The following is a 23,008-nucleotide window of genomic DNA, read 5'->3' on the forward strand; positions in this document are numbered from 1 at the left end:
TTCTGCCTGTGCTGTAATAACATGCATTACCGTACGGATACTTGTACTTGTACTGTACTCCGTATTTCGAGAAAACAATGAAGATTGCTATCATTAGGATAATGGTACTGGGCGCGCTGTGCTCCGTCCGGAGCAAGTGTAACGCAATTGTAACATGCAAGTAATGGGAAATTCGGGCCCAAATGACATGATGGCGACCGACCATGGCTCGCTTCCACTCGGAGCCCACTCGGAGCCACCCTTCGACGCTGTATAATGCGGCAGCTGCAGATTGATGGTTGGATTTATTTCATTTCAATTTTCGTCCAAGTAACCGCCGAGTGCATTGCTGAATATATAATGTCGCTCGGCCGTTGTGCGTGTAGGTGTATACCGTCATCTATGTCGCATGACGAGCAGGAGCAAAGGTTGAGAGAAAGGAGGGGGCTGCCCCTAGATGATCGTCTACGGATGCTTGCACCACGGTATGGATGATTGTTGCCGCCCGTGAAAAGAGTCGGCAATGGCGAGTATATCCGTCAGCGACAGACACTTCTTTGGTGGTATTGGGCTGGCCGAAACGGCAAGGGCTAGCGGTAGAATCCAGAATGATATCGACATCTTCGTGGTTGCTATATCAATGCGTACCCGCCCCGAGAGACTTTATTCTTTTTTTTTCCCGTAAGGAAAGGAGATGAAAGACAGGTTAAAGGTTGCCGTGTATAGAGGGAACGACGAGCGGACGGTCCGGGACGAATGGGAAACGAGCCCCTTTATACTCGCACCCAGTACTGCCTGGATATACTGTACAGGATATGGAGAATGAAGGAAGTCATGAGCGGACGTATTGCTATCATTGTCCTTTCTATTGTTTGCAGTCCTATTGGTAGAGCACATGAACCATTCCTCGCACTTGAGTACTTACGTACTCGGGAAAAAAGAATCCCGTATAACGCAATCAGCTGGCCGAAAGAGGACGTGCGCAGAATGGAGCTGTCGTATAGTTGATGGGTACTGTGCATGATGCAACTCGTATGCGCAGATGATGGTATCGACTGCGCTCCGTAGCGTGCAGCATCAAGCACTCATGCCCCCCGTACTTACTTGGGAAGTATAGGGGCGAGAACACTGGGTATCGCAACGTGCAGGACCGAGCTCACTATAGGGGCAGAGTAAGTAATATTGATTACTTGTGCTCATGGAGCGACGTGCAAGATCAAGGTCCGTTCAAGTACTTGCAGCACTTGCCGGTACTTGTACACGGTTATGGATGGCCCGATCAGGATCCAATTGAACGTCACGACTACTACATGAGTACCGTAACCGTACAATGTCCGGCTCATGTATGAATATCCTACGGGCGGGATCGAGGGCGGTTATGTTGATGATGATGCTTGGTTTGGCCCGCAGATCGGGTTACTTGTGCATGTACTTGTGCATGTACTTGTGCATGTACTGTACTTGTACATGCACAAATAGGCGTGCTCGCAAGTACTGTACTGTGCACTTATTTGCTTGTACTTACTGCAGTGACTCGACAAAAGTGACGATTCAGCTTTGGTGGTGCTACTCGTACAAATTGAATCGATATTTTTGCCACCCTACCATACGTACCTCTAATACAACTAGTTACTAACAGTGCGGGGTCAAAAGTCTGTCAAAAAAACGCGCGCATCGCGCTTCGCGTCCTCCCTTCCTAATACAATCACGACATTACGATTATCTTCAATTAAATATACACAACTTGGCCAAACAGAAGCCAATTTACGTAACTTTGGTGCAATTATATCCAGAAATCGTCAAAGGATCCAGAAAATTAAACCAGAGAGGATACCTAGGAAGAAACACTCTAGTAGGCAGCCTACTACAGCCCCTACATACGACCATTAGGAACGGCAGTTCCCAGAGGCCTCCTTTAAACGGCAGTTTCTAGAGGTGCCATGCATGTATTACTGTCAAGTCTGTACAGTGCTCGTCTCAGCAGCTATGGGTTGGTAGGGAGGGAAGATTCCTAGGAGAAGGCATTGGCACATGCACAGTACTGTACTGTACGGTGCTTGTATTACGTTCCGTGGCACTGTACAGGGTACGAAATACAGCGTACGGAGTAATTATTATTACTACTCCGTACTCCGTACTGAAAGGACATTTGCATGCCAAGTCCAGGGTACATGGATGGTATGTACAGTACAACGTTTTGTGCCTGAGCGTGCAATAATTTAGGTAATAAATACTTCAAGACTAGGCTCTGCCTGTAACAACATGTAAGTATTGCCGTACTAGTATATACTGTACAGCATTTCGGGCAAACAATAAATATTACTATAATTAGGATAATTAGGTAGTGATTGTATTGGGTTATGCGCTCGGAGCAAGTGCATGCAATGGGAAGTTCGGGCCCAAATGATATGCTGGTGACCCGACGACCATAGCTCGCTTCCACTCGGACCACCCTTCGACATTATATGATCCGCCAGCTGCAGACTGATGTTTGGATTTTGTTTTGTTTTATTTTCGTCCAAGTGACCGGTTGTTGTGCCGAGTGCATTGCTGGACTTATTATGGCACTCGGCCGTTGTACGTGTAGGTGTCTACCGTTGCCCATGACGTATGACGAGCAGGAGCAAGGGTTGAGAGAAAGGAGAGGGCTGCGCCCAGTTATTCGTCTACCTGCACCACGTCACGGATGATTGTTGCGGCCTATGCAGCCATTCGGTAACGGAGTATGCATTCGGTAGCCATTGACACTTCTTTGGTGGTGTTGGGCTGGCCGAGACGGCAAGGGCTAGCGGTAGAATGCAGAATGATATCGATAGCTTCATGGCTGCTATGTTGATGCGTACTCGGCCCAAGAGATTTCGATTATTTCTTCGCAAGGAAAGGAGATGAAAGACAGATTAAAGGTTGCCGTGTACTGTAGAGAGGGAACGACGAGCGGACGGTCCGGGACGAATGGGAAATCGAGCCTATTTATACTCGCACCCAGTCCTGCCTGGACACGGAGAAAGAAGTCATGAGCGGACGCATTGCTATTATTGTCCTTGCCATTGTTTGCAGCTCTATTGGTACGACACATGAACCATTATTACTTGCACTTACGTACTTTGAAAAAAGAATGCCGAATAACGCAATCCGTCTATCGTCCAGTTGGCCGAAATAGGAAGTGCGCAGGATGGAGCTGTCGTATGGTTGACAGGCACTGTGCAGGATGGAGCTCCTATGCGCAGATGATGGTGCTGCACTCCGTAGCGTGCAGGATCAAGCACTCATGCCCCCGTAAGTATAAGTACTTGGGAGGTATAGGGGCGAGGACACCAACGTGCAGGATCGAGCTCATAATAGGGGCAGAGCAAGTACTTGTGCTCAGGGAGCGACGTGCAGGATCAAGGCCCATTCCCATGTACAGGTACTTGCAGTACTTACATGTCGGTACTTGCACACGGCCATGGTTGGCGGGTGCGCAGGATCCAATTGAACGTGCGGCAGCTCTTGTGCACAACTAAGCACATGCACATGAAATCCGTACCTGTACAATGTCCGGATCTTGTACGGAGTATGAGTGTGCCATGGGCGGGATCGAGGGCGGTAATGTTGATGATGATAGTTTGGCCCGCGGATCGCGTTACTTGTGCATGTAGTTGTATGTGCACAATAGGCGTGCTCACAGTGGGCGTACTGTACGTACACCTACTACATAAGTAGGTGCCTCTAATACAACTACTTACTGTACTTGTACTGTATACCTAGTACTTACATGTAAGTAGTTGTTGTACATGGCTCTTGCGGGCCAAGTATAAGCTTGAAGGCTAGGTATACTGTACTTTCAAGTACACCGACTCCCATACAGCAAGTACAGTATAATAAATGTCCGCCGTCAGTGTGCTCCGTACTTCCAGCTGCACAGGCACATGCAAGGAAGCACCACTATTTATTGCCTACTTGTACAAGTACTCCGTACAGTACATGTACAATACGGTGTGAGCCTAAGTACATGTGCAAGTGATCAAGTATTTACTGCACCTGCAAGCGGGCAGGATCGAGCTCTCGTATCGTTTAATTTGCCAGTGAGGGGGTTGCTTGCTGAATATCCGACGTTGGTGGACCAGGTCCCCTGTTTTCTCGCGATGTAATAACAGCACAAACTATAGTTAGGTAATGAATACACAGACGTTGAGCTGCAGCACACATGGTTGTATGTAAGTACCGTACAAGTACTCCGTAGAGTACAAGTATAAATCATACTTGCATGGTGCATTATTACTCCGTACCGTGCAAAGACCAAGTACACTTGCACAAAACGTCGGCTCCAAGTAAAGTAATACAAGCGGTGTACAAGTACTTATCTGGGCCTCGCGGTCCCACGCACCACCTTGGTACTTAGGTGTACGTACTTACAGCACCGTAAGTAACGTGCATGTTTAGTACAAGCAAGTGCCGGCTGATGCACTCGCGCTTGAGTAATAGAGCACAAGTACTTGTACACATTAAGCGGTATTCCGTGCATGCACTGTACAGCCTGAGTACTTGCGCCCAAGTACCTCTTACGGCTACAGTAAGTACAGTACTTGTAGCTGTAAACACAACGTACTTGGACGGTGTATCCGTACAGTTGAGTGTGCCGTTGAGCATTCGCATGAACATGTACTGCGTACTTACAGTACTTGTGTGCAGTGCACCCACATGCAAGCACGCTTACGACTACTGTACATGTACTTTAATGTTTGCAGTAATGATTAATCACTCCGTACGGAGTAGGAGGAGGGTGTCCTTGATGCGCCCTCGACATCGGCTGAAGCCATGCACTCGCTTACTTGCAAGTATTATGTCGCGCCGACGCGCCAACGGGCCTGTAACGGGGTTAAAGTCCGGGTAGTTGGTTACGTAACGGTATCCACATCCGCGCCTATTTAAGCAGGCACAGAGGACACCTATTAGTGGTAGGCAACAGCATCATCAAGAAGATCCTCGATTCGTCGTCCTTTTCTCTGTTGCATCATATTATTATTACCTGTGTTCCGTATTACCCAACTCGAACAACTAGGCACTGAATGTACAAGTAATAGTACAGTACTTGGGCATGACAGTTCGCATGCACAGAGGCACAAGTGAGTAGGTACCTAACACGCAGCTGCTTACAACTACCAAAGCCATCAAACATGGCGATGCAGCATGAATATTCCATTCCTTCATTCTGTCAACACAGTCAAGAAAGTCGCCGTACTTGCAACCTCCAGCCAAGCATCGTCGGTTCACCCACTTTGCACACCCACCGAGTTTACATGTGGGTGTAAACGTGCAATATTTCGTGCCTCGACTCGTGCCGTGACTGCGCCGTCTCGTCCTCGGCTCTCCTTCGCACGAGCCATCGTCATCGTAACCGCGCTTGGTGATGATGAGCCGCCTCGGCACAGTGACCCTGTCGGCATCCTGCCGCCCGATGGGACGCTTTGGTGATCTCGGATGGATGGCCGGCCCGTGCCGCTCCGTCACCCGCTTGCCGGAGCCGTCGATGGACTGTCCGTGAACAACTCGATGAGCAGAATGTGATGGCAGTTTAGGGTCCACGTCCGACGCGAGAGACATCCAATCGGAAGAACGTGGAACAAAGGCAAATGATTTGCCCGCCATGGACAAAAGCCGACTGCCAACCTCGGCGACGTAATGGGGAAACGCTCGATTTCGCCCAGCAGAACACGGTCGCACGTTGAACCTCTCCCCCCCACCGCGTCTCATGCCTGAGCCGGGAACGGATCCGTCATCGCAGCATGTAGGATAGATCGGGGAGGTCGCGCAAGGTGCTTGCCACAATCTCCTCGTCGCCTGCCGATGGTACGGGAGCCTCGGCTGGCCTTGGCGCCCGGCCGACTGCCGTGGCCGTTGCTGTTGCGGCGCTCGCCGTCGGATTCGCCAACGGCCGATCTTGGGTCGGTGCCTGCGACGCAGGTGGCGGCGGTGGCAAGGGCTTTGTGCTGTCCCTTTCGAACCCATCCATGCTGCCGTCTTGCCTGTGATCTGAACCGATGCTCGGCGTCTTGCCGTCACCTTCATGAGACGTTGCCCGCCGTGGAGGCGAATCGTGTGCGGCGACGGGACGAGGCTGATCCGGACCTGGCTCGGTGACATCCGCAGCGCCATCCGGAGATGGCTTGCCACTCACAGGAGCACCCGTCATGCTGACCATCGAGGTCGCCGGTGCCGTGGGCGACGAGACCATCTCTCCCCAGTCATCGTCGTCTTCACCCGCATCGGCACTTCCGTGGATGACGTGCGTGGTTGGGGCATCGAAAATCATCAATGTCGCTGCTTGAGGTGCAGCAGCCCTGGGTGGACCTGGCAGCGGCAACGGCAACGGCAACGGCTTCTCGACCGCAGCCTTGGCATCGGCGGCGAGCTTGTGGGTAGTCGGCGAGACAGGCTCCTGTTCGGGCGTGGCAGACGACATGCAGTCCGACAAGGCTGCCGTCGTGGGCATGCTCTCGCTCCAGGAAAATGTCACCTTTTTCGGGCGGCATTCAATGTCGCTCCTCCCCCCCGCCCCCGACGGTTGGGGTGCAGGCCCGTCCGGAGTCTTGTCCTTTTTCAGCAGCTCGCCGATTTCCACCGGCGGAGCGTCCGAATCCCAGTTGAAGATGCTCGCGCTCCTGGAGTTGAGCCTTCGGCCGAGCACGGTGCGGGCACCGTTCGAGTCCTCCTCTAGCCAGCGGCGAACAATGTTGAGCGTCTGCTCGCGGACCGACGAGCCTCCCCAGCCGACTCGCACGTAGTGATCGTCGTCGTCGCCGGCGTCGTGTTTCCGAATCGAGCCGAACCGAGAGATGCGGTACCAGGCCTTGCGCTCGGAGATGGCCTTGAACGAGTCGTCGATGATGACATCCGGCACCGCTTCCGGCTCCACCGATCCGCCGGCCGTTGATGGGAAGAGCTCGTCCAGCTTGGCGGCGTCCACTGCCGCCTCGAAGACCGGCCGATGGCACGTCTCGTCGTCCGCCACCGCGGCCGTCTCGGCGGCGTTCGACGCGTCGGTTCCATGCTCGTCCCCACCCGGAGCCGCCGTCAAGCTCTCCAGAATGGCATGCCTCAAGTCGTCCTGCTGGGCCTCGGTGATGGTGCTGCTGGGCTCTTCGCCGAGCGCATCTCGATATGCCCTCGCTCGACGGGTTGCCTTTTTTTCCGCCGCAAGCAAGTCTCTCGGCGAGGCATCTTGCTTGGACAATCCATCAAACATTTCCACCAGCTTTTGGACCTTTGGCGCTTGTCTCGGCTTCTCTCGCCCTTCGCTCTCGACGCTTCCGACGGCTGCCGTAGCCTTCGCCGTGGCGTCCTCTGAAGGCTCCATCTCGTCCGCCGCTGGAGTCGCCGTCCCTTCTGTTTCGTCTGGCCTGTCGGCTGCGGCCCAGATGTCTGGCGTATTCTCGTCAAACGCCGGCGTCATCGCGCCCCCCGCATCCGCATCCGTGCCATCGCGCGGCATCTCATCCTCGTCCAGGGCTGACCGGATGACCGATTCGTCGTCTCGTTTCTCTCCCCCCCGCTCCGCAGCGACCACCTCGACCACTTTCAGCCTCTCCAATGCACGCCATGGATCCGGCGTCATAGGGGCGTCTCTTCCCAGCGGCCTGAGATTGGACGGCGTTCCCCACCCGGGGCTATCCAGCGCCGCCCAGCCACCCCAAGCATCTTCGCTCTCGCTGTGTGCGCTCCACGGTACCGACGCCGTCCTCCGCGGGCTGCTGCTGTTCTTGCCGAGACCCTCGGCGGCAAAGTGCGCCCGCCGCGGCTCGGCAGACATGTCGAGGCTCACCGTCGCCAATGCCGACGATGACGCCGCCGCGGCGTCGGCATTTCTGTCATCATCCGTGGCCCACGGGTCTCCCCATGGATCGTCCATGCCAGGCAGCGATGAGCATGACGCGACGGTGCGGCCCCCCTGCCAAACCAGGGCGCCCGGGGAAGCAAAGCCAAGCGCGGAGGTTTCGAAACTACTGATTCGGCCGAACCGTCATGTCTTGGTCTTTGGATTCGCTGCCTATTGTTTCGTGTCGAGCTGTCGAAAGGAGCTTCGTATGCGTCGGGGACGACGCCGCAGAGGAACCAAGCGTGCCTCCCTCTACGCCGCAGCCAGCAGCGAGAGTGTGGAAAGCACGGGAGGGGATGTGGCGGGCCAGGTTGCGGGTTGATTGCGTAGAGCTTTGCGCGATTGCCAAGTTGCTGGATGCAATTACGAAGTCTGTGACTATCGTCGTGCTGTTCGTTATCGCTGGAGCGAAGGTGTTGGGTGGAGCGGAAGGATGTATTGCACTGGTGGGTTGCTGCAAACGTACTCTGTACGGAGTACTTGGGATTTATTTTTACGGATAGCGTTACGGGGTACTTGTACAAGTTAATATTTAGCACCCTGTTCTCCATACTACTGGCCACGATCAAGCCTATTTCGGGGGTCCAGCTTCGCCTGTAAGTAAGCCCACTGTGTCCCACCACTACGCACAAGGTCCAGGACGTCAAAGTACTAACCAAGACATCGTCACGCTAGGCCCTGCGTTAGTGGTAGGAGTTTATCCAACTACAGAACTTGTATACTAATTACCTAGTAAGTACAGTCACTTGACAAAAGTGACGATTCAGTTTTGGTAGCACTACTCATACAAATTGAATCGACATTTTTGCCACCCCCTGTATGTACGGAGTAATACTGCACTTGTAATACTCCGTACAGTACTGTACAATCTAGTACTTACAACGTCCTCCGTAATCCGTACACACTTCAAGATAATATGTTGTAGTTGGAGAGGAGGAAAGCTTCTCGGCACGCCTACACTGTTCCATGATCCTCGCCTTCTCGCTAGGAAAATACGCATTGTACTCCGCTCCGTGCTTGCAGGTTCCAAGCCACGCCGTCGCCGTCGCCGTCATCATCGTTCCATAAATCGCACGGGGGTCTGTACTCGCTCATCATCAGGTGCCATGAAGAGATGGCACGTAAATCTATTGAAGCCCGGGCTGGCGCACAATGCTAGTGCTCTACATGGCACCGCATCATGGCCAGGTGCTGGAGCTGGCCATGTGGATGGAGCTTCTCATCGGCGCCGAAGCTACAAAATCAAGCCAGCCAGAAAAAAACGCCGAATCGCCAACGCTAAAAAATTCCTTCCAACGTGCACTCATCACCGGCGGCCTGGCCTCCCACCTGCTGTCCCCCTTCTCAAACGACTTCGTGTCCAGGTCGCAGAGTCCACTCCTTGCTCCGGCCTGACCCTGTCTTCTCGGCAACCAGTTCGATCGTGTTCTTCACCTCGGCACGCGAGACGTTGTCTCGGAATTGGTGAAAGATAAAGTCGATGATGCCTACTTTGGACAGCGCCTTGTTGTTGAGTATCGCGCGCTTCACATCGTCCATGAGCTCCGACTTGACGAGCTTCGCGCCGGCGGCCGGCCCGGTCTTTGCGCCGAGGGTTGCAAATGCGTTGCATGGTGCTGGCGGAGGCGCCATCTTGACCGCCGCTTCCGCGGCGGCGGCGACCTTGACCGGCTTGCCCGTCTGCTCCGTTTCCCAGTACTGGCCGGACCAAGGATCGATGCCCCAGCTGGGCCGGAGAGCGGCTAGATTCAAGTCAGCGTCGTCCATGTCACATGGTAGAGGGGGTCGTGTGCTTGCCGTGAAGGAACTCCATCCTGTGCTCGTGCACTCTCTGGTTTCGAACGAGCCAGAGGTCATCCTCGAAACAGATGCCCGTGATTTCGGGCTCCATCGAATTCACAAAGACGCGCTTCGCGAGTCCGGCATCGTCGGAATCGTCGAGAAAGCCATCCATGTCGTCTTCGTCCTCGAGCTCCTCCCCGTCGTCGTCGTCGACATCGACATCTTCGCCTTCGTCATCCTGCCACTCGGCCTCCGAATCGTAGTCATAATTCAGAGGCAGCCGTCGGCGAGCCGAGTTTCGCGCCAGCCTCCGCATGTTTCCGCTTCCAATGGCAAACGTCTTGAACGTCACCGTTCCGAGGTATGGCGGTCGGACATCCTGCGAAAAGGCAATCATCTTCATCGGTACCGTCGCAAGCTTCTCCCGAGCCTGCTCCAGCGCATTCTTGGCCGGCTTTCCGCCCTTTTTGCTCTTCTCCGCTTCCCTGTACGCGCTCTCCATGATGTGGCGCACAGGATGGTGTAGCCGGCCTCGAGCCTGCGGTTTCGTCGCCAGGCAGAGGAGCTCAACGGCGTCGAACGCCGTCCTCTCCCGTTCTCGCTGGCCGTTGAGGTACTCGTCAAGGACACGACACTTGGCCGCTCTCGTTTCCTCATCCATCTGCACGCTGGCATTCGTCCACCGCGTGTTGGCGCTGAGGTGAAAGGCCTTGAAGCGCCTGTCGTATTCGGTCGTGGGCTCGCGTTCGGGCGTCTTCTTCTTCAGAGCGAGCGGCTGTGGTTGCTTGAAAAAGCTCGACAGCTTCGGCTGCGCCCGCTTCCTCTTCTCCTCCTGTTGCTTCTGCTCCTCCAGCCCCTTTCGCTTCTTCTCGGCCTTGAGCTTGTCCGCTTCCTCCCTGACCCTGCGCTTCTCCTCGCGCTCCCTTGCTCTGGCCACCTTCTCCGCTTCCTTGATGGCCTTTTCCTTGGCTCGAGCGGCCTTGTCCGCCTCTCGCTTCGCCGTCCGCTCCTCCTGCTCCCGCTTCTTCGCTGCCGCTTCGGCGTCCTTTTCGCTCGCCGTCAGCTTCTTCCGCTTGACGGCAGGTTTAGGTGCTTCTGTTGACTGCAACGTGCACGCGGCCTCCACGGCACCCCGGGGCGAGGCTGATCGGTTGCTTCCGGCGGATGGTCCTGCAGGGTCCTTGTCTGCGGGAGAAACCCTCCCCTCGTCGGCGAGGAGGGGTGAATCGGACGGTGCTATTATGTCGCAGGTGGGCTTCTTCGGTTCGGAAGCATTCTGCTGTTCCATTGATTCGCCGGCGTACTCGTCATGGGAGCGCTTCCGCCCTGCGGATTCCGACTCCTGTATGTTCGGGTCCATCTGGAACAGAGGCATCAGGGGCTTGAACTTGCGATGAGTCTTTCGTACGGGCCGTGGATATGATGAAGTCGAGAAGACGAGAGCGGTGGAAGGCAGGAAATGACGTGAACCATTTGCAGCGCCTCGAGGTGGAACACGATTGTGCGTACGGAATACACCCGGTGCGGATTCGTCGAGTAGTGTTAGAGGAGAGGTCGATAAAATGGCATCAATCGGTCGGCCCGCCTGGGGAAAAAGTGATGGCTGTCTCGTTCTGGAGGACCGTCGGAAATCGTGCGTCGCGATGACTGTTGCAGTTGTAGGCACCAGCATTCGGTACAATATGGAAATGGCGATGGCCAGAGTCCTCGTAGGGAGTGGTGGCGTGGATGCCTGCCTGCTCTGCAGTAAGTACTTACTTTGCACTTGCACTAGCAAACGCGCTACCGCGTGACTTTGGCGACAGTTCATTAGAAGGGTAACGCGTGCCCTGGCGGTGGCGGCTAAAGCCCGGAAGTGTTTCGCACGGCTGTCACGGGGCCATTACCGGACTGTGCAAAGTGCAAAGAATAGAGTACCCGGGAAGACGTACTCTGTGAAGGCTGTTATAACATTGATACAGTAATCCTACTATTCTGATACCGTACGCCTTTCTCACAGGGCACGAGGTGCATTGTTCGAGTACCCAAGTGTAGATGTGGATAGTACTCGTGCTGAGTCCGATCAACCAAGTAATAATACCTCTCCGAGGAGGATGCCAACTGCTTGGTTCCATTCGGCAAGGACCTCCGTCTCCTTGGCTTCGTCAAATCGACGTCTGCAGTCGGGCTATTGATTCTCGCATGCGTATTTCGGCAAACAAGCGGACGCCAAAAGGTCGTTGCCGCCATCTCTCCCCAACGAGGAGCCGGACCCAAGTGCTCGCCATCGATGCAGCATAGAGTCATTGTCATGCTGCATAAATAAACACTTGTAGGGCATTGGGAACGATGCACGGACACCATGGAACGATACGACAGAGTATAGATGGAATGGAGCAGAGGAGAGTTGGGGGCAGCGATCGCTGTGCGGCCGGGCAGATACTATGCAATGACCAGCCTGTCAAGGTCTCGTGCCAGGTCAAAGCGTCAACGCAAAGAGGGACCGCTGGTTTCAGGGCCAGTGCCGCTTGTATTGGTATCTAACCTACTGCCGACGGTGTGGTCGCCCCGGATAGGACGTCCACAGTGTGGTTGGATCCGAAGTGTACCATTGGCCGCCGTGGGCGGACGAAAAAAGAGGCTCGGTGCAGCAAAGAGGAGGGAGGGTGTTGATGTCGAGACTCAAGAGTGACCGTCGTTCATGCAAGCCATTTTCCCATGCCCCAACGCCCGTGAATGCAAGATGAGGCGTGCGAAGAGTTAAACAAGAAACGAGCTGGCTGAACGTGGCAGTGACGAAGATGGAGCAGGATGCGACCGTCGTGAGAGCATGTGCTTCCAGCACCTCACCCCTCTCTCAGTCCGGGTTGGCGATGAAGAGGCGGCCAGAGGTGAGGGTTGCCGTCCGCTCGTCGACGCTGCCGCGCCGCTTCAGCTCGTCGGCAGACTTGACGCTCTTCTCGCGCGTCAGGGCCGAGTACATGAGCGATTTGCTGGCGAGGCGAGGCGGGCTGCCGAGCTCGCCGACGTTGTCGGCCCGCTCGGCGCTGCTTCCGCTCCTCGAGCTTCGGGCCTTGCCGCTGGCGGCGTCGTCGAGCGGCCGCGAGGGCTCCTCCGACCGGCGGCCGACGGGGCTCTCCGACTGCTCGGCGGCGGGGGCGTCGCCGGCGCTCCAGCGCTGGCCGAGCTGGGTGCCCGGGCCGTTGGAGGTGCGGTAGGAGAGTCCCCTGCGGCCGCTGCCGGTGCTGCTCCGGCCGCTGCTGCCGGTCCTGCGATGATGGATGCGAGGCGCCGTCGGGCCGTCGTCCTCGTCGCTCGTCTCGCCCTCGACCTCGGTGGCGCTGAGGCGCATGGGCACGCCTCCGACGCCGACGTGGTTCTCGCCAGGCGCGTAGCCGACGACGGGCGTCTTCCCGTGATGGCGGATCTTGGCCGCCACCTTGCCGGTGGCGCTGATGCCCGTGTTCGTTCGGCTCGCCGCGTGGGTGGCAGCGGCGGCGCCGGCGACGACCTCGAGGTTCGCACGCTTCCTCGCCGCCCGCTGCTGGGCGACGATGCGGGGGTCTTCGTACTGGGCCCGGTCGCACCAGACCGTCGCCTTTTGCTTTCGCAGGAGGGCGACGTAGCCGCTGGGCGGACAGGTGGTGCCGGCGGAGCGGGCCGAGACGGACCGGCTCAGGTCCGTCGTCGACGAGACGCGGTAGGCGGCTGGAGGGGGCATGGTCGAGGTGGTGCTGAAGGTGTTGACCGACGGCGAGCGGCGGGATTGCGATATCGCCAGGCCGGGCTGGGAGGAGGAGGAGGCGACGTGAAGGGACATTTGGCCGGCGACCTGGTCCTGGTTGGGGAAGAGCGTGGACGACGTCGTCCGCGAGCGCGAATGGCCGTAGACGGCGGCCGACTGCTCAAAGGGCCTGCTTCTCGCGTGCGGCTCGAGCATGGCCGTGGCGTCGTGCGGTAGGGGCGCGGGCGCCGTCGTCGGCTTCGGCGACGGCGAGGCTTTTATTGACAATCTGCCGTCGCTCCCGGCTCGCGCGAGCAGGTGCTGGTACCCCTATACGCGTCGGCGGACAGGTACATGTACAGCGGCGGTACCCGTGCGTGTGCACGAATGAGCACGAGAGCGCGAGCGCCCTACGGTCGGTCGTCGGTCGGTCAGTCGGTCAGTCGTCGTCGTCGCCGCCAGTCTTGGGGGGCAGGGAACGCGGGAGAGTCGTCGGGGAATGCAAGCTCGATCCACTTCGGGGCCCAGGGCGAGCGGATGCGAGGCGCTCACATGAGAGGCCGGCGGGCGTGCGGCAGGGCGGGAGCGCAGGCGAAGAGCTGACAACGTCGTCCTGAAGTGGCGGCGGCCGCCGTGGACAGGGTAAATGAGGATGTGCCGCCGCTGCGATGGCAGTTGGGTGGAAGAGAAGGGGAGAGAAGGGGAGAGAACGAGGCTCGAGGTGAAGGCAGCTGCGGCTGGCAGGTGGGGTGTAGGAAATCGGCAGAAAGGTTGGGGGGGATTTCAGTCGAGAGACGAGACGAAGGCGAAAAGTTGCAGTACCTGCGGAGTACATTACATGTACTGTACCTGTTCATGTACAGTACAGTACTCGGAACCTTGCAGCTACTGGCACTCTGGTGCACGGTACATGTAGCTGGTACTTGTCCTTGTCTGCAGGGCGTAGGACCCCCAGGAACAACAAAGAGGAAACAGGGGACGAATGTTCGGTTCGTGGTAGACGTCCCGCACGGCAGTGCGGTGGAGTACTCGTAGGCTAACAGCCGTGAACAAGCCAAGAAGTGGCACCGACGCTCCCATGTAGCAGCTCGTACCTGGCAACGACGGCTCCGCGGAACAAGTACTCGGGGGGTAATTACGGAGTACGGAGCGTTGCGGAGTACAACTGCAGTACGGAGTATTACTGTACTGTACTTACAGTTAGTACGGAGCACGGAGTACTTACTTACTTGCATGCATGTCCGCTGGATGGATGGATAGATTCCCTAGAGCCGCTACAGATACCTGATGGGTGATGGTGAGACATGTCCCTGGCCGGCTGGCTGTCTGCATCAGCCGCCGTGGGCGTAGGGCGGACTCCTCCGAGGGTCGCGACGCAGCCACCTTCAGGCGATGCGGCGATTGCAGCCCGTCAACCAACAGCACGGCCGGCCTAGCGCAGGCGCCAGACGGCGGAGGGGGAGGAGGCAGCAGGACGCCGACGAGAACGATGCTGACGGCGGCGTTGAGTAGGTAAGCTGGTTGGAGACGGCTGCCGCGGCGACGGTGCCGGCGATGACTATGCTGGATGGTGCGGCGCACTTTGCCCATGCGCATCCGATGCACGTGCTCACGACTGTGCAATTGCTGTTTCGGCCGACTTTGAAACATTGGTTCGCACATGGACTGTGCTGTGCACGTGTATGCCGTTGCGGAGAGCCGCGAGTGAGGATGCGTTCCAGCCTGGCCCGCCGGTTGCAGCGAAGTTTGTCGGCTGACCGAGGGCGAGCTGCCGAGCAATTGCTAGTGCTACGCCATGGTACCGTAGCAGCCTGTGACCATTACTGTTCTGACCATATGTACAGCGACGGCGACTTGGGATCTGCTACGCTACAGTACCATAGGGCCCGCGAATCACCACAATGCGGCAGCACCTTGGGATCTGCTACGCTCCCGTGTGCGCCTACGGAGTCCAGGTGTCGACCATTGCAGAGTGTGCCGGGTCGAACTGTCCGTGAGAATCACAAAGATCCAAGACAAAGGGGCAAGGGCCGGCGCGGACGGACCAAGCACGCATACTCGTTATGACCGCTGCGAGGACCCATGTAGAGGAGCAATTCTCGACGAGGGTGCATGCGCGTGCGCTACGGGACATGATGTGGTGTGAAATGAAATGATGCTCCTCGGTTTCCTCCTGGCAGCCTGCGTACAGGCCGCACCGCACCGAGCGTGAAGAACTCGGTCCCAGCTTTGTGTTGAATAGATTGTGCTGCGCATGCACTTGGGTGTGGGTGGCATGTAAACGTACGTATTGTACATAGCAAGTACGGACACGGAGAAAGAGTATTAATTATCGGTGCGGTTTGGTTGGGCCCGACATTGTTGGCGCTGGGCGCCCGGGGAATAATACGTCAACAGCGCTCGAACAGGCTGCTGGTCGCTTTGCCGTGCGCGCATCGTCCGCATACATGTTACAGTACGCACTGTGCATGTGCAGGACGTGTGGTGCCAAGTTTCAGGTATGCTCACAGTACTTTGTGTGCTCCGTACTTTGCCTACGTACAACTACCTACTAGTATCTACACCCACTCATGACCATGGTACGGCAAATCGGCCCCGGTGTACCGACCGCAGCGTTTTGGGTTCTGCTGCTTCCACTGTCTGAACAGGGACTCGATGGAGCTCGCACTGTCTGAACAGAATGCTGCAAAGCCGATTCGTCGCTTGGTTGCCCCAACAGCCCTCGCAAAACGGAAACCCAGCCTCGGGACAGGTTCAATGATTATGTCCTGTAGAGTATTGCATCATTGCCGCCGCGTAGCTCGTCGGAGCCGGAAGCGCTCCTATTCCTGCGACCAACGACGTCGTTTGTCCGCTTGCCCCTCCCTGCCTGCCTCTCCCGCGCCCGACTGTCGCTTTGGGTGGTGACGCCGATGCCAGTCTGCGTTGCGGGAGAAAAGTACGGACAACTACCGTTGCTCCCCACCGTTCGTCGTCACGTCCATGTATTGCGCCTTGCTCCAGTCTATGTAATAACGGTGAAGACGCGTGCCGTTGTAGCATTGGCAGTCGCCCGCGATTCGTCGAATAATATTGTCCACCCGATAGACCTTCAAGTTGACGCAAGTGCCGCCATCGTTTTGCCCCGTCCTGGAGCAAAGTGTGTCGCATTGCTTTGTGCTCTTGTCCAGCTTCAAACGTGGGGTCGCAATCCAGTCGCAGACGGGCCAACCCGGAACGCTCCTCGCGGCTTCACATTGGCCAGGCCACGCCATCAGAGCTGTGGTGAGCAGGGTGAAGGCGTTGCTCTTCATTGTGCCGTGAACTCTCCTTTGCTTGTGGGAAGGTAGATTCTGTGGTCGAATGGCACGGGCGTGGGTGCGACCGTGGCCTTGGCCGTCGCTTGGGAACTTGTCCATGATATACTTGGCTTGGAGCATCGTTCGCCCGTACAAGCAAGTACTTGTGCACGTGCCATTGCTGTGCACTGGACCCCGTACCGTACCCGTACATACTCATCTACAAGCACTGTTCGGAGTCCATATATAACTACCGAGTATTGCTACGACGCAAATTGTTTCAACATTCTCTTACTCCGTTCTTACTCACAGGATTCCTTCCAAGAGTTTTAGACGATGGCCGTTGGGAGGACTACCACGGAGGAGTCGTAGTACCAAAAGTGAGCAGCAAATAGTATCAACGCTGCTGCAAGCACTTCGACGGAGTACAGTCCAGTGCACCAATGAACAGTTAGTAAGTACTTGCACAGCGCCCTGGTGCCCTAGCGTCAGTACCTACTAACCTACTAGTAGTCCAGGTAGGAAGGCAAGTACAGAAGTAAGTACGGTACGCTACAAGTACATGTATACACCCAAGTACAGTACAGTACAGTACAGTACAGTACAGTACAGTACAGTACAGTACAGTACTTACTTGCATGCAAGTACAAGTATTACTGTGTGTGCAATGGCAGACTACTTGTATGACTGTACAGTAGAGTATCTGTAAGTACTCTTTCATGGTCACACTACTAATTTAAGTACCCCTGGTATTTTTGTTACTTAAAAGTATACATGTACTCCGTACGGAGTACATGGTAATATACGTCATGTGCGGTATGAAGGCCAGATCCCGATTTTGATTGTGTACTAACACTTAGGTACGGAGTACCTACGGAGTATTACAGTACAGTACTTAAGTACTTGTATTGCTTATATTTACTACGGAGTATTATTCGGTACATGTACGGAGTACGGAGTACTGTAGTTGAACATGTTCACACATGTATACGTACTGTATTGCTCCGTTGGTGTCAGAGTAAGCAACTGCAAGCATTATTACTCCGCACGGCACTTGCTTCTTGAACGCACTTGGATGCATTCCGTACATTGTACGGAGTACTTATACGTTCAAGTACATGTACAGTAAGTACATGCATGTGCTTCCGCACAAGACTCGGTACTTCAATACCGGCAATACTCCGAGTGGAAACTTCAATCTCAATGTGTCGACCGATGGGTCTTGGCGTGGGTACCAGGATCACTCGTGTTTTCGTACCGAACGGATGCTGTACTAAGTATAATTAAGTAAGTACAAGTACAACTACGGAGTATAATTTCTGTACTTGAGGACATGGGCTTACAACTATGTAGTTATACTCCGTACTTACTGTACACCTATTGTATATGCATAGCTGTAAGTACTTGATTACGTATAAAGTACATATATTGCACAAGCTGTACTTAAGTACACCTACTTGTACGTAACCTTTATGTAATTGCATGAACGCCTGTTCTTTCGAGCTGTACAAGTATTACATGTACTGTACATGTAAGTAGGTGCACTTGTAGGTGTATACTTAAGTACTTGTGCATGTACTCCATAATATACAGTACACCCAACTACGTTGTACAACTAAGCAAGTATACTGTACTCCGTACTTGCTTGCACTCCGTACGATTGTTATGAATACTCTGCAGTGCTGCACGGAGCACTACCTACTTACTGTAAGTACGTACAGAGCAACTACTTAATACATGTAAATATAAATACAACTACAGAAGTTAGAGTGCTTTCGTTGGCTTTTGTGTTCAACTCCGCTTGCTCAATTCCTCGTTGGATTTGCCACGTGCGTTTCTAGATCTGCTTTGACACCAACCAGAGTCGTTTGTTGCCTCTCACAATGGCTGGCCAGCTTCGTTCTGTAGTTTCGCACCGTCGAGCCCTGGCAACTACCAGTCAGCCTAAAGGACACGCACTTGAAGGTGCACGGTGGCTGACCAAAGGTGGTTGCGAGTATTACCCACCGACCCAAGCACGGTTGCCTGTCGGCTCCATTGCGAGCGACCAGTTCTGTCTAAAGTTGGTTGTGGTATTATTACCACGATGGAGTGGTTTTATTTCTCAACCGGCTCGTTTTTGGACATGTACTTACTTACAGTATTCAAGTACTGTACTTGTAATGACAATCCTACTAATTGTACTTACAGCACATGTACGGTGCATTCGTACCTATGGGGGAGCGCTCGTTGAGAATTTTCAGCGGTCCGGGGCGGCCAGCCGGGGCGGCCGCGCGGCCTCGACGCCTTACCGAGCAATAATATCTTGCACTCCTTCGTTGCGTGTACTCAAGTACGTGTATTTGGATACTCCGTACTCCATGCAAGGCACAGGTGTACTAGGTGCAATACACCTACTGTACTCCGTACTTACATGTGCTTACAGTACGCTTACATGTGCTTCCTGAAAGCAATAAATTGTATGTATAATAATATAAATACTTGTAGTTGTACAGAGTACAGCATGCAGTAATTCTCCGTAGGTGTACGGAGTACTCCGTAAATGTGCTTGTATTTACAAGTACAGAGCACACTTACATTACTTGTGTACTTGCATGTGCAGTACTTACTTATGTACCTACAGTACTGTAGACGCAAGGATCGAAGCGCCTTGAACTAGGCCGTCGATTGCCGAAGGAGGATTGGAGCGCCACACCTTATACTTATGTTTGCCCTGTCGGACGCCTATGAGTCCAAGAACAAGTACTCCGTACACCTACATAAGTGTACAAGTACACATCCCGCCCTGTTTGTAAGTAAATGTTCAAGTACTTAAGTACTGTACTGTACTTACTTATGTGTTGTACTGTACTTTGTGAACTATACAGTAAGTTCGAGTAAGCACAAGCACAATAACAATACGTACTTGCACCATAAAAGTACCGCGAGGCGCCACGCCATGTTTCCTTGTTTGGTTAGCGCATGCCTGCCAAGAGACAAAAAAAATTAATGAATCACAGGAAAACAACAATTGCCGAGACAAGGACATCCTTGCAGGTGTATGCGAATAGAGCGATCTGGAGCCGTCGTTGCGACACAAAGTCACGAGGCTGAGCTCTTGCGGCTGATTGACTGCACGCTTCCTGCCCGAGACTGAATCGGCTCCGTCCTCGAGCCTGTGTCGCAAACCAGGACGGGGTCCGGTCGAGGATGAAGTTTGCCAAGGAGTTGGAGCACGATGCCGTGCCTGGTATGTTCTGACGAAGACATGTCTCAACTCCACGTGCGCTGACAGGTTCGCCCCGCCCGTTGCAGAATGGCGCATCAAGTACCTCAACTACAAGCTCGGCAAGAAGCACGTCAAGGCGGTGTCGAGGGCCATCAACCGCACGCCTCGCGCAGTCGTCAAGGGAACACCCTCGCAGCTCCGGCCGAGATCGGCAGACGTTCCTTCGAAGAGCACACCCATCCCCGGTCGTGCGCCGCCTCCCTCCGTCCAGCCGGCGCCGATCCCGGCGTTGCATGTCACGGGCAGCGAGCGGGACGACGAGCGAGCGGGCGAGGATGATGAGGCCGAGCATGACCTCTTGACGGGCAGCGGCAAGGATGTTCAGTACGGCAGCTTCGTGCCGACTCCATTTTCGCAAAGCCCCGAGACGCAGGCCGATGGCGAGCACGAGTTTGAGCTTCCCGCTCCGGCCTTGCGCGTGCCGTCCAACCCCACGGATGCGTCGCAAAGGAACGTGGGCATCTTTGGGCCGAAGAACAGGAGATCATCCCTCACCGCCGTCAACGCCACCTCGGCCGTCTCCCACACCGCCGAGCTGACGAGGTCGAGGACCGTTCCGAGGAAGCAAACGGTGGGAGCCCGTTCGGAATCCTCCTCCCAGCTCCGCCGCATCCTCTCGAGGGCCACCGATGGCGGAGCCTCGCACTCCGATCTCGTCCGCGAGCGAGAGCGCGACTTTTACGACTTCATGGACGCCGAGCTGGAGAAGGTAGAGGCCTTCTACAGGCTCAAGGAGGAGCAGGCCGGCCAGCGTCTCGTCGTCCTGCGCGAGCAGCTCCACGAGATGCGCAACAGGCGGATTCAAGAAATGACGGACAAGCACGACGCCCGCAAGAACCGCAACGGCACCGCCGCCGAGAACGGCCACGACAAGGCCAACGGATGGGTTCGGCCGATCAAGGCCAAAATCTTCCCGCCCGGGCCCAACTCCAGGGCCCTCCGCAGCATGCCCCAGACGCCGCGTCTCGCCGCCCGCGCCTCGGCCGAGACCAACATGCGCGACTACAGCCGCCGCCCGGCCGACGACGAAGTCTCCTACCGGACCGCCAAGCGAAAGCTGAAGCTTGCCCTGCAGGAGTTTTACCGCAGCCTCGAGCTCCTCAAGTCGTACGCCCTCCTCAACCGCACCGCCTTCCGGAAGATCAACAAGAAGTTTGACAAGGCGGCCAACGCCCGGCCGCCCCTGCGATACATGAACGAAAAGGTCAACAAGGCCTGGTTCGTCAACAGCGATGTGCTCGACGGACACTTGAAAGCCGTCGAGGACCTCTACGGCCGCTACTTTGAGCGGGGCAACCACAAGCTCGCCGTCGGCAAGCTGCGCGCCATGGCGAGGAAGTCGACGGACGAATCGGGGAGCTCCTTTGTCAACGGCTTCCTCATCGGCACCGGCGTGGTCCTGAGCATCCAAGGCCTCGTCTGCGCCTCTCGATTGCTGCTCGACGACGACGCCCAGATCCGCCAGGACACGAGCTTCCTGCTCCAAATATACGCCGGCTACTTTCTCATGCTGCTGCTGTTCTCGCTCTTCTGCATCGACTGCTTCGTCTGGACGAGGAACAAGGTCAACTATCCCTTCATCTTCGAGTTCGACATGCGAAGTCACATCGACTGGCGACGATTGGCCCAGTTTCCCAGTTTCTTCCTCTTCCTCTTTGGCCTGTTCTTCTGGATCAACTTTAGCAGATTCGGCGCAGGCTGGATGTACCTCTACTACCCCGTCGTCTTGATTGCCATCACCCTCGGCATCATATTCCTTCCCGCGCCCGTGCTGGTGCACAAGAGTCGGCAGTGGTTTGTCTATGCCCATGTGCGACTCTCTCCCTCGCCCCCTTTCCCACCTTGGCTGACCATCGACCAGTGGCGCCTGCTGCTGGCTGGCATATATCCGGTCGAGTTTCGCGACTTCTTCCTCGGGGACATGTATTGCTCTCTCACGTACTGCATGGCCGTACGTTGCTTGCCCTGCTGTGCTGTCACATGCTGCGGGGGTGCCATGTGAGCTGACGCTTGGCAGAACATCGAACTCTTCTTCTGTCTATACGCCAACCGATGGGACGATCCGGCCAAGTGCAACTCGAACCACTCGCGCCTTCTTGGCTTTCTCACGACGCTGCCTCCCATCTGGCGTTTTCTCCAATGTCTGCGACGATACCGAGACACGGCCAACGTGTTCCCGCACCTCGTCAACGGCGGAAAATATACCATGACGATTGTCTCGTTCATGATGCTCTCGCTGTACCGCATCGACGGCAGCACCACCAACCTCGCGCTGTACATCACCTCGTCCCTCATCACGAGCATATACGTCTGTACGTAACGACGAACCCCCCCCTGTTCTGGTCTCGGATCCTAGCAGTGCTCTAACCGGGAACAGCGATATGGGATCTGTTCATGGACTTTTCGCTCCTGCAAGCCCACTCTCGCCACGCCCTCCTACGCGACATTCTGGCGCTCAAGCGTCGCTGGCCCTACTACGCCATCATGGTGGTCGATCCGTTGCTGCGCTTCGCCTGGATCTTTTACGCCATCTTTACTCACAACGCCCAGCATTCGACCACAATATCCTTTGTCGTCGCTCTCCTCGAGATTTCGCGACGAGGCATGTGGGCCCTCTTCCGGGTCGAGAACGAACACTGCGCCAACGTGGCCCAGTACAAGGCCTCACGCGAAGTCCCGTTGCCCTACCTCATCGAGCCGCTCATGGACCGCGCCAGCACCGATGATGGCCCCGTGATGGTCGGCCACGACGACGCGGAGCTCGGGGTGTCTGCCCCTGCCGGTCCCGTTGCCTCCACTGCCAGCACCACCACCGTCGCCAGGCCTAGCGAAGGTCTCCGACGGCGGGCCGAAGCCAGCACGACCCGGACCTTTTCCAAGATTCTCGCCGAGGCCCACAGGCAGGACTTTCAGAAGAGACGCAAGGCCGCTGACCAGAATGTCGTTGATGAGGAGGCGGTAGACAACGACCAGAGCGATGATGACGATGACGACGACGACGACGAAAACGACGACGACGACGATGATGAAGAGGAGGCCGCATCGCTCATGGAGTGAGTCGCGCGAGCTGCGTCATGGTGGCGAGTAGTGTTGATTTGAGTCCAATGAACGTAATGGAACATGATGTAATGTGCAAAACTAAT

At 55.7% G+C, this 23,008-nt stretch overlaps 5 protein-coding genes across 5 annotated transcripts; 1 reads left to right on the forward strand and 4 right to left on the reverse strand.

Annotated features, from left to right (window-relative positions):
* Nucleotides 1–5,734: 5,734 nt before the first annotated feature.
* On the reverse strand, nucleotides 5,735–7,867 carry DCS_02725 (uncharacterized protein; the record flags this gene model as incomplete). The annotated part of the gene is made up of 1 exon (XM_040800051.1): nucleotides 5,735–7,867. One exon carries the CDS (start codon nucleotides 7,865–7,867, stop codon nucleotides 5,735–5,737), a length of 2,133 nt encoding a protein of 710 aa, XP_040660934.1.
* A 1,311-nt stretch (nucleotides 7,868–9,178) lies between these two features.
* DCS_02726 (Chromatin assembly factor 1 subunit A) lies at nucleotides 9,179–11,288 on the reverse strand (the record flags this gene model as incomplete). Its single annotated transcript, XM_040800052.1, has 2 exons — nucleotides 9,179–9,560; nucleotides 9,607–11,288. The coding sequence occupies 2 exons, from the start codon at nucleotides 11,286–11,288 to the stop codon at nucleotides 9,179–9,181; spliced, it is 2,064 nt and encodes a 687-aa protein (XP_040660935.1).
* A 1,164-nt stretch (nucleotides 11,289–12,452) lies between these two features.
* On the reverse strand, nucleotides 12,453–13,535 carry DCS_02727 (uncharacterized protein; the record flags this gene model as incomplete). The annotated part of the gene is made up of 1 exon (XM_040800053.1): nucleotides 12,453–13,535. The coding sequence occupies one exon, from the start codon at nucleotides 13,533–13,535 to the stop codon at nucleotides 12,453–12,455; it is 1,083 nt and encodes a 360-aa protein (XP_040660936.1).
* Nucleotides 13,536–16,267: 2,732 nt separating this feature from the next.
* Nucleotides 16,268–16,717, reverse strand: DCS_02728 (uncharacterized protein; the record flags this gene model as incomplete). The annotated part of the gene is made up of 1 exon (XM_040800054.1): nucleotides 16,268–16,717. One exon carries the CDS (start codon nucleotides 16,715–16,717, stop codon nucleotides 16,268–16,270), a length of 450 nt encoding a protein of 149 aa, XP_040660937.1.
* A 3,069-nt stretch (nucleotides 16,718–19,786) lies between these two features.
* Nucleotides 19,787–22,922, forward strand: DCS_02729 (exs; the record flags this gene model as incomplete). Its single annotated transcript, XM_040800055.1, has 4 exons — nucleotides 19,787–19,826; nucleotides 19,892–21,816; nucleotides 21,883–22,177; nucleotides 22,243–22,922. The coding sequence occupies 4 exons, from the start codon at nucleotides 19,787–19,789 to the stop codon at nucleotides 22,920–22,922; spliced, it is 2,940 nt and encodes a 979-aa protein (XP_040660938.1).
* Nucleotides 22,923–23,008: the final 86 nt, after the last annotated feature.

The sequence above is a fragment of the Drechmeria coniospora genome, chromosome 01, assembly GCF_001625195.1.
Source record: "Drechmeria coniospora strain ARSEF 6962 chromosome 01, whole genome shotgun sequence".
Classification (NCBI taxonomy): domain Eukaryota; kingdom Fungi; phylum Ascomycota; class Sordariomycetes; order Hypocreales; family Ophiocordycipitaceae; genus Drechmeria; species Drechmeria coniospora.